This window comes from Mercenaria mercenaria, chromosome 9, assembly GCF_021730395.1.
Source record: "Mercenaria mercenaria strain notata chromosome 9, MADL_Memer_1, whole genome shotgun sequence".
NCBI lineage: Eukaryota > Metazoa > Mollusca > Bivalvia > Venerida > Veneridae > Mercenaria > Mercenaria mercenaria.
In genome coordinates, this window is record NC_069369.1 from 31,616,080 (window position 1) to 31,627,097 (window position 11,018).

General features: G+C 35.7%; 1 protein-coding gene across 1 annotated transcript; it reads left to right on the forward strand.

The window, feature by feature from the left end:
- The first annotated feature begins 6,405 nt into the window (after positions 1 to 6,405).
- Positions 6,406 to 10,286, forward strand: LOC128559246 (uncharacterized). The gene is made up of 3 exons (XM_053550491.1): positions 6,406 to 7,330; positions 9,464 to 9,683; positions 10,275 to 10,286. The coding sequence occupies exons 1-3, from the start codon at positions 7,182 to 7,184 to the stop codon at positions 10,284 to 10,286; spliced, it is 381 nt and encodes a 126-aa protein (XP_053406466.1). The 5' UTR covers positions 6,406 to 7,181.
- The last annotated feature ends 732 nt before the right edge of the window (positions 10,287 to 11,018 follow it).

The window sequence follows — 11,018 nt, forward strand, 5'->3', positions numbered from 1 at the left end:
GTGTAGACGTTCTGGCGGTCGTATTGGCCCGATACGATCAATCGGCTAGTCATGCCAAGCCCTAGGAAATCTCACATTTACGTTTACATTTTCTATTATTTATTTCAAACTGCATCTTCATGTGATCATTTTTATATTTTCACAAACATAATTTTGAAACAAAATACGTTATACAAAAACCTGTCTTTGCTCTGCTCTACTGTCACATTTTACTGCGCTCAACAAACTTCATATTACGTTCACACAAATTTGTTTAACAATATATTTTCATATGTACTTCAATCTATGTTTCCTAGAAGGCGGTGGCTTAGGGCCAGTCGGGTGGGTAGAGTAACAATCCCTTGAATCCCATGTTTGCTTTTCTGCAATACAGCTGGCGATATGAACAAGATTTTAAAATACCTGGCCGAGTATATCACTACAGTATCCCTAACATGTATGAGCTGGACATCCGCTCTGTTTTCATGTTCCCTTGTTGGACTCCGCGGCGGGTGGGGGCTGCGAGTGACGAATTTTAATATTTCAGTATGGAAAATCAAAATAAAAAACGACCGCATACCGAAACGGATTCTGACGGCATGGAAGGTGAAAATTCTCATCAACCTCTCACATCAAATACGGCATTTCCAGAATTTCTTCTCATTCAATCAAATATCGAAGATTTTAAAATGACAAGTATCTCACCGTTTGCAATTGAGAAAACTATAGAAAGTATAGCTGGTGTTCCTAAATCAGTTAAAAAGTTGCGTACTGGTGATCTTCTCGTTGAAGTTGACAGAGCAGCACACGCTAAAAATCTGCTTGGCATTACATCCTTCTTTAACCATCCGTGTAAATGTATACCGCACCGTACTTTGAACTCCTCAAGGGGGGGGGGGGGGGGGTCATTCGATGTCCCGATCTTGCACGGAGATTGTTAAAGAACTTACTGCTCAACACGTGACAGCTGCGAGACGCATCAAAATCAAAAAATTAGGGAAAGAAATCCACACCGACACTATCATTCTAACATTTGTCATTCCATTCCTACCTTCTGTTATTAACATTGGCTATCTACGTACAAAAGTTACTATTTACATACCAAATCCTCTTCAGTGTTACAACTGTTTCAAGTTTGGCCACAACGAAAACACCTGTAAAGCTGAACATATTTGTCCAAAGTGCTGCCAAGATGGATACTCTCACGAACATGACACCTGCAAGTATCCAATGCGTTGTGTGAATTGTGACGAGCCGCATTCAGCCAGGTCTCGAGACTGCAAGACATGGAAGATTGAAAAGGAAGTTCTCCATGTCAAATTCACACAGGGCATTGGATTTCCTGAAGCTAGGCAAATTGCCAATGCTAATTCGTATCTCCATCACTGACATCGACATGTTCTTCCATAACAAAATCTAGCTCAAACAAATCAACTCAATGTATTGATGCGTCTACGCAGACTGATTCTGTGCGTGTCCCAGCTGTTCAAACCGAAAAGCCAAATGTTGCTGCAAAACCTGTCCAGAAACCAGTAGTTAAAAATGCAGCTGCTAAACCAAGGCTGCCACCAGCTGTACAAAATGTTCCAAACTACGCAAATTCGCAATCGTCAAAGCAAAATGTTACATCAAATTCTAATCAACGTGGGGTGAGTCAAACACTCAGACAAAAAATTGACTTGAAAACTGATGGGTTTGGAAAGGGATCAAATGATCCCATACAAACCCATAACCGGTTCCCTCTTGATATGAACCGGTTGACGGGAGAGGATGATGATGATCCGCCATTATCTGCTCCGTCCGTTTAACTAGCACAAAGGAGGGGAAGATCAAAAGGTTCCCTCTTGAGTCAATGCAACACCAATACTTTAAATTTCCAGTCGTTCAATTTTTGTTTACCATTGTAAATGAAAAGTAAAATTATCCAGTGGAATTGCCGTGGACTTAAAGCAAATTATAATGAAATTCTCCTTCTCTTATCAAAATATAACCCTTCACTTATGTGCCTTCGTGAAACGTTTTTAAAGGAAACGGACAAAATAGCTTTCAAAAATTATTCAGTGTATAACTTCATAAATACTATATAAATACTGTTCTAAATACAAGTATTCAATCAGTTGCAACGAACGTTACATTGCATCGGCCAATTACTATCTGTTCGATTTACATACCTCCCAAATTTAAACTAAATCTTGAAGAGCTTGATGATCTTATAAAACAATTACCACAACCATTTTTGCTTATGGGAGATTTTAATGGTCATCATGAATTTTGGGGCTGTTCTGACAGCAACACTAGAGGTCAAATTATTGAAGCTTTTATTGAAAGAAATGCCCTCTGTTTATTAAATGATAAATCAAAAACATATCTTCATCCTGCTACAGATAACTTTTCTTCGCTTGATTTGACAATTTGTCAACCGAACATCTTTCTTGATTTTGAATGGAAAGTTCTGGATAACTTGCATGGTAGTGACCATTTTCCAATTATTATTTCAAATACTTCTAATCTACCATCAGACCACCCTTCATATTTCAAATTTAATAAAGCTGACTGGGAGCAATTTGAAACGTTATGTAAAAATGATTTGACTTTGGAGAAAACACAGTTTTCAGCAATTGTTTATTTTTATTTCTTTACAAATGGCATTCATTTTCAAAGGGGGACAACTTTTTCAAAATATTTTCAGTACGGGACAGTACGGCAGAACATGTAATGGTTAAGTAAAATATTGGTAACGATGTTATTCTTTATAAAATATTTCTGTGTTTTGGTGATATACTCCTAAACCTTAAGATTCTGTGAGCAAAAGCTCGCAGAACTATAAAACAGGCAAAGAAAAGATCATGGCATTCATACGTTTCAAAACTTAATTCTAGGTCATCGGTTAAAAAAGTCTGGGAAATGATTCGCAAAATCAGTGGAAAAGGAAAAACTTCAAATGTTTCCCATCTAACAAAATCAGACCAGTCTATTGCATCTACAAAGGAGGACATTGCCAATACACATGGTGAAACATTTTCTAAAAACTCTTCATCAAACAATTATGATAAAAGGTTTCATAACATAAAATCGGCTAAAGAAAGTAAACCTTTAAATTTTGATTCAAATAATGATAAAGATTATAATAAACCTTTTTCGCTCACAGAATTGCTTGACTCTTTAGACAAATGTCATGATACTGCAGCTGGCCCAGACCAAATTCATTATCAACTTTTAAAACATTTACCAAAAGAATCATTAGACCTCCTACTTGAAATTTATAATATAACATGGAAAACTGGCGTTTATCCAGATTCTTAGAGAGAAGCTATAGTTATTCCAATACCAAAACCCGGGAAAGATAGCACGAACCCCAGTAATTATAGACCGATTGCCTTTACTAGTTGTTTATGTAAAACTTTAGATCGTATGATCAGTTCTGGACTAGTTTGGTATCTCGAATCTCAAGGCCTAATTACTAACTTTCAAAGTGGTTTTCGTAAGCAGCGCAGCACAACTGATCATCTTGTTCGGCTGGAAAATTTTATTAATTTGTTAAAAAAGAGCATCTAGTGTTTGTCTTTTTCGATTTGGAAAAAACTTATGACACAACATGGAAGTATGGTATTATGAATGATCTTAACGACTTAGGTTTAAAAGGTCGTCTTCCAACATTTATATCGCAATTTTTATCTGATCGCAATTTTAAAGTACGTGTTGGTTCAACCCTGTCTGACACTTTTGAGCAAGAACAGGGACCTCCACAAGGTTCTATGTTATCTGTTACACTTTTTAGCATCAAAATTAACAATAAAGTGAAATGTTTGTTGCCAGGGACAGATTGTTCATTATATGTTGATGATTTTTTAATATGTTATCGATCAAAAAATATGCGTACGATTAAACGCCAATTACAGCAGTGTTTGAACAAAGTTCAAACTTGGGCCATAGAAAATGGTTTTAAATTTTCCCAATCAAAAACTCAGTGTGTCCACTTTTGTCAATTACGGAAACATCATTGTGACCCTGAGCTGTTTCTAAATGGTAAAGAAATACCCGTTGTTGACGAAGCAAAATTTCTTGGTGTCATTTTTGATAAAAAAGCTTTCTTTTATACCATATATAAAATACCTGAAAGCCAAATGTTTGAAATCATTGAATCTTTTAAAGGTAATTTCAAATACTGATTCGGGAGCAGATCGCAAGGGTTTGTTAAGACTTTATAGAGCTTTGATTAGATCCAAGCCAGATTACGGTTGTGTTGTTTATGGTTCAGCCAGTCGTATTTACAAATGTTGGATACTATCCATAATCAAGGTCTTCGTATTGCTTTTGGCGCATTTAGAACATCGCCTGTTGAAAGTTTCTATGTTGAAGCAAACGAACCCTCTCTTTACACGAGACGTGAAAAACTGTCATTGCAATATGCTCTGAGGGTATCTGTCAACAAATCCAATCCTGCTAATAAAATTATATTTAAACCTAAATACCACGATTCGTATGACAGAAAACCAAAACAAATTAAACCTTTTGGATTTCGCATCAACAATTCTATGAAAGAAACTGATTTTGAATTCGATGATATAAAAGAAAATATAGTTCCTTATACACCACCACGGACTCTTCATTCTCCAACAGTTCTTTTCGATATGAAGACTGCCTTGAAAAAGTCTGAAACAATCCTGAAATATTCAAGTCCAAATATAATGAGATCAAGTCGACATACAAAGATCATTTTCCAATTTACACGGATGGTTCAAAAGTTGATTTAAAGGTTGGATGTGCCACCGTTAGCCACCTACATCAATCAAAATTACGTTTGCCAAATAACGGTACAATCTTTTCAGCCGAGGCAAAAGCTATTAATTTGGCCCTAAATTTTATTTCAGAATATGATGAGGAAAAGTTTATCATCTTTTCCGACTCACTTTCTGTATTACAATCAATTCACAACCGAAATATGGAAAATCCTTTCATTCAAAATATTTTGCTCAGGTTTCATGAACTATCTTTTAATGTGTGTTTGTTTGTTTTGGGTTTAACGCCGTTTTTCAACAGTATTTCAGTCATGTAACGGCGGGCAGTTAACCTAACCAGTGTTCCTGGATTCTGTACCAGTACAAACCTGTTCTCCGCAAGTAACTGCCAACTTCCCCACATGAATTATCAGAGGTGGAGGACTAATGATTTCAGACACAATGTCGTTTATCAAATAGTCACGGAGAACATACGCCCCGCCCGAGGATCGAACTCGCGACCCCGCGATCCGTAGACCAACGCTCTTACCTACTGAGCTAAGCGGGCGGGCTGAACTATCTTTTAAAAAATCCATCATATTTTGTTGGATTGCTAGTCATGTTGGTATCTATGGAAATGATGATGCTGATACCGCAGCAAATAAATCGCTTTCATTACTACAATCTAAATTGAAATTACCGTATACTGCTTTTAGGCCAAATATCAACAAATACATTTTAAATAAATGGCAGTCTTCATGGAGCAATGCTTCGTTCAATAAACTTCGTGATATTAAACCAAGGAAACAGATTTGTTCGCAGGGAGGAAGTTGTTCTTTCTCGTTGTCGAATAGGTCATACTCGGCTGACTCATTCGTATCTTCTAACAATGAAGGTCAATCTGAATGTGTACCATGTCAAACACTGCTTACTATTAAACATATTCTAATTGACTGTGTAGACTTCGATCAACAGCGCAATTCATACTACAATGTTGACTCGTTAAAAGAGTTGTTTGAGCAAATTCCTGTCGACAAAATTTTACAATTTTTGAAACAAACAGGCATATATCATAAAATCTGAACCTTATTTGATTTTTATTCACAACTTCTACACATTGTTATGTTTGCAATTGATTTTTAACACTACATATGTTATACCTTTTTCACTTTAATTGTTTTATATATGCTTTACAATTAACGTAATTCATTTAACTTTTTCTCGGCGATATATGACCTTTTTGTGTCGATTCGCCGTAAAACCCAACTCATTCATTCATTTTTGAAATTTGGATGACATGGACAGTGTTGCACACCAATCTTAAAACTGTCTTTCAGTGACCATGAATGTGACCTACTGACCTCCTTTCAAAATATTTTAACATCAGTTTTCCGTTTGAAAGTTGTAGCTCATATTACTCAGGTGAGCGATTCAAGGTCATCATGACACTCTTGTAAACTAGATTCTCAGTGAGTGTACAAAGTTTAAAGTAATTGTGCCCATACGATTTTTTTGCTCTTTTTACCTATAGGCAACTGTCACATTTAAGCATAATTTCACATGCATATCCCGAATAGTTATTACTGACTTTGACAAACATATAGCAAAAGTTGCATTTCTTACACAATGTCATCATTTACATCAATAGATTAATTAGAGTTCATATTTTGCTTTCTTCAGGTTGGCTAGTACTTACAGACCGTGCATGCACTCAGATCCACCTGTCAGGTTATTGGACATTTGTATGTTATATGAATGTGAAAACAGAACAACTAGAAGCAAGGATAACATTTCTAAAGCTACTGCAAAACATTTTCTTTCAGTACAGCGTGTTAATGTTTATCTAAACGGCAAGAAATACCCTGCATTTAGTGGGATATGTTTAAACAATGTCCGCAAGCAAGATGGAAGTATTGACATAGACAGTGCGTTAAGTGTTTCACATAATGAGCTTGGAAATCTAATTATTACTTGTCCTACTATATGGATTTGTAATGGTGTACTTTTAGAGTATTCAGTGGAGTTTCTTGCTGATAAGTTATTGATTAAACTGAATGATGTTGAACTACGAAACTCCCTTCTTGATGTTCCCCCTGTTTGCAATGTTAGCCAGAAGGACATAAATAGAATAACACACATCATTAAACACATCCGTGTATGTAGAGGGAAAGCTGTGGAAAAACAAAATGATTTCCGAGGAAAGAGTGATATTGGAACCTGGGAGAATGTATTCAGTAGTGACAAGGAGCAAAGGTTACAGTCAAAATACTGTGAGAAAGTAGTTCAATGGATTCTACACTAGATATATGTCAACCTTGTAAACGATTGTTATTGCGAAAAAGAAGTAAACAAGAAAATGCAAAAGAAGAAACACCAGTACATGAAAGCGTAAAACACCAAGAAGTGTCACAACCCAAATAGAAAGTCCAGTACAATGAAGACGACAGTGATGTAATAACGTTACAACAAGAATATCATGATGTCATGACAGGACTGGTTCACAACATGTTAGACAGTGAAACAAATGAGAACTTTAAAACGCTACTTAAAACACAACTTACAAATATTAAAGAACCAAAAGCTAGACGATGGGACAAGAATGTTATCAGAGTTTGCCTGGCAATGTACTGCAGGTGAGTTCTTTCTTGGTATTCTTTTTTTTAACTGAATATGTGATCTTCATCAAGCATGGTAAGAATCATCAGTGCAATAGTTTAAGGTCCTCCGGGTCACTATTTCGAAAACTAGTGTAGATACTGGTATTGATTTGAAACTTCACATGTGACTTCATGGTTGTAAAACCAGGTGATCAATAGCATCAAGTCTCGTAAGTCTGAAGTGAGTTTTGGCTAAATTATGCCCCCTTTTGGACTTAGAAAAACTAGGTAAAGTTCAGTATGCAAGTAAATATACATGTAGCTATCACTTTAAAGCATATACATTTTTTGTAACTTTGAATCTTTGAAACTATCTTTTGTTTTTTCAGGTCAATAACCAACATCAGTGAGTTCCTTCTTGGTATTCTCTTTTTAACTTAATATGTGATCTTCATCAAGCATGGTAAGAATCATCAGTGCAATAGTTTAAGGTCCTCCGGGTCACTATTTCGAAAACTAATGTAGATACTGGTATTGATTTGAAACTTCACATGTGTCTTCATGGTTGTAAAACCAGGTGATCAATAGCGTCAAGTCTCGTAAGTCTGAAGTGAGTTCTGGCTGAATTATGCCCCCTTTTGGACTTAGAAAAACTAGGTAAAGTTCAGTATGCAAGTAAATATACATGTAGCTATCACTTTAAAGCATATACATTTTTTGTAACTTTGAATCTTTGAAACTATCTTTTGTTTTTTCAGGTCAATAACCAACATCACTGGGTCAAGTTCCATAACTCTGACATGCCTTTTCGGCAAAATTAGGCCCCCTTTGGACTTAGAAAATCCCAGTGAAAGTTTTGTGTGCAAGTACTATTGCTATTACTTAAGGTATTAGGCCCCTAATAGTAATGTTTAAGAAATGGCATTTGCTTGGTATATTCTTACAGTTGACCGTGCTTCGCACTGTGTTGCAAATTTTTAAAAACTTTTACCGTGCCGTTTTTTATAAATTTTGTGTTATTTATGGTATTTCCTCAAGCTCAAGTAGAGACACATTTCAAAGTGGCGGCCTTTATCAAAAACGTTTGCAGAGAATTCAATATACCATTATTTTTCATGAAAGAAAAGTTCAGGAACAGTTCAATAAATATTTGGATGGAGTGCCAAATTTAGGATCTCACAAATTCAAAGAATTCCAACCATTTAAATTTTCATTGGATCAGTTTTTTACAGAAACCATGACTGAATGCCCAGAACTGTTTGAATTTGTAAAACTTTTACTGATCCTTGCTCACGGACAAGCAAATGTTGAAAGGGGATTTTCAAGTAATAAAGAAATCGAAGTCGAGAACTTGTCACATAAAGGGTTGGTGGCTCAACGCCTTATTTGTGATTATGTACAGCAGAAAGGGGGAATTCTTAATATTCCAATAACAAACAAACTTCTTGTCAGTGCTGCTGCAGCCAGACAGAAGTATGAGGCCTACCTACAGTCAGAAAGAGAAAAAAACAGACTGCTGAACAAAGTAGGAAAAGAAAAAGTGTTCTTGAGGAAATTGAAGAAATAAAAAAGAGGAAAATTCAGGTTCAGACAGACATTGAACACTTGGAAAAAAAATGCTGACACTTTAAGTGAGAAAGCAGAATCAACAGGAAAATTATCATTTTTAGCGGAAGCTAACTGTAACAGGAGACGTGCAAAAAAAAGGCAATAATAAATGAACTGTCAGAAAAGCTGGATAAAAATTGGAACTGTTAACAAAAGCTTGAAAATAAGTAAATAAAGGTCATTTATGTCAAAATGTGTTGATATCTGATCACTTAAACTGCACTTTGTGAAAAGTGTATTTTAGTTTTTGTTTGCCAGCCATTTAATGGTGTTTGTTGAGGTTTTTACTTATCCTTGAAAACATAGAAAAAGTCCTTGAAAACTCCTTGAATTTTTTGTCAGTCTGGCTGTATGAACCCTGAAACAATGCCCCCTTTTGGACTTATAAATCATGGTTAAAGTTTTGCATGCAAGTTAGTACATGTATCTCCAAAACTTGTGCAAACACATGTATATTGGTGTGAAACTCTCTCACTTCTCTCTCTTTATATACATATATTTCTTGCTTTATTTGATGATAATCATGCCATCTTCAGCATACTGCTATTAACAATTTTGTAGATCTCCAAGAACATACGAAGACCTCAAATGCACAGGAATGCTAGTTCTGCCATCAACAAGGTTACTTAGGTATTACAAAAATTCTGTGCACCAAAAGCCAGGACTCCATGAGGATCAACTGTCATGGGTAGCGCAAGAAGCAGGCAATGCAGGTCTAAGTGAGTTTGGCCGAAGATGTGGTATATTACTCGACAAAATGACAATTCAAGATGATTTACAGGTAAATGTTACCTGTAGTGAATGTTCTACATGTTTTTCTATCATTCTTTTTTAAGGTACATTCATTCTATTGCCAAAATTTTGACAATCGAGTGCTTATGTTTACAGCCTTATTCCGCATTATGTATGCGGTATAAGTAGCCATCCATGAATGAAACTCCTCTTGAAAATGCATAAGCTTTCATTTTAGATATACACTTAACAAAATTCCTAACTGGTCAGTTTATATTGTATTACTATTTTGTTAATAATGCATGTATTTACAAGAAATTTCACATACCGACATTTGAATAGGTGCTTCAGCTAATTATTGATTTATCTTTGGCGATTCACAGCCAAAGTAACCGCATTAGGCGTTTTGACTAACATTACATATTTTGCACGTGCAGGGCATGTGCACCAACATGCACGTGTTCGTTTACACTTTTGGCATTACTGACGAAAGTCCTACTAGAAAAACACATATCATGGTGAAATTTACACAAAAGCAACGCGATAGAGCTGTCGAAATGTTGCTAGCCGGGACACATTTACGATACGTGTGTAATTAATTTTGCAATTTCAAAAGAATTATGATATAATCTGTTTGCAGCTGTTACTTTGATGGTTATTTCCATTTTTAACCTTATTTCCGTTTACAAGAACCTTCAATCGTTGGCTATCTACCATCCGCGCTCTTTTGGCAAAATTTAACCCAAGGACAATTCATTGAAGTGACCGATTTTGAGTTTTATTGTAAAATTCCGACAGCCCGGGCGCGTTGCTCTTGTCAATTTCACAATGATATGTGTTTTTCTAGAAAAACAAACGCCTGTTGATACTCGAAAAGTTTTGAAAAAACTCTAGAAAAAATGTTTTTTAGGGTCATGTTTTTTCAAAATCGACAGCTCCTGTAACTTAATAGTCAGCTGATAATAAACGGTTGGGAAAGACGCTTGTTGTATGTATCTACTTCCTGCGAGCAATGAATTTCCCCTGAAATACATTAAAATTATGTTTCAACACGTTTGAATTTGCAAGTAATGAAATGAACAGATTTTTCAGATGCGCCATAGTAAGAATGGTATATAGGCCGTCAATTCTGCTTATGAATATAAATTATCTGGTGTATTTTGTAGAAAAATTATATTTTAAAACACATGCTGTTGACATACCATGGCAAACGATCAAATTTCAGTGAAATAAACAGTTTAAAGTGACAACTGTCACATTTTCTATTTTTATTTCTACTTCGTATAAATGCGCTTGTGACAAGTCTCCACGTGCTATTCAGTTTTATGAAGCATAAAGGCACAGCAAATGCTCATTTTGCGCTCAGTTTGGGGCACTATCGTGA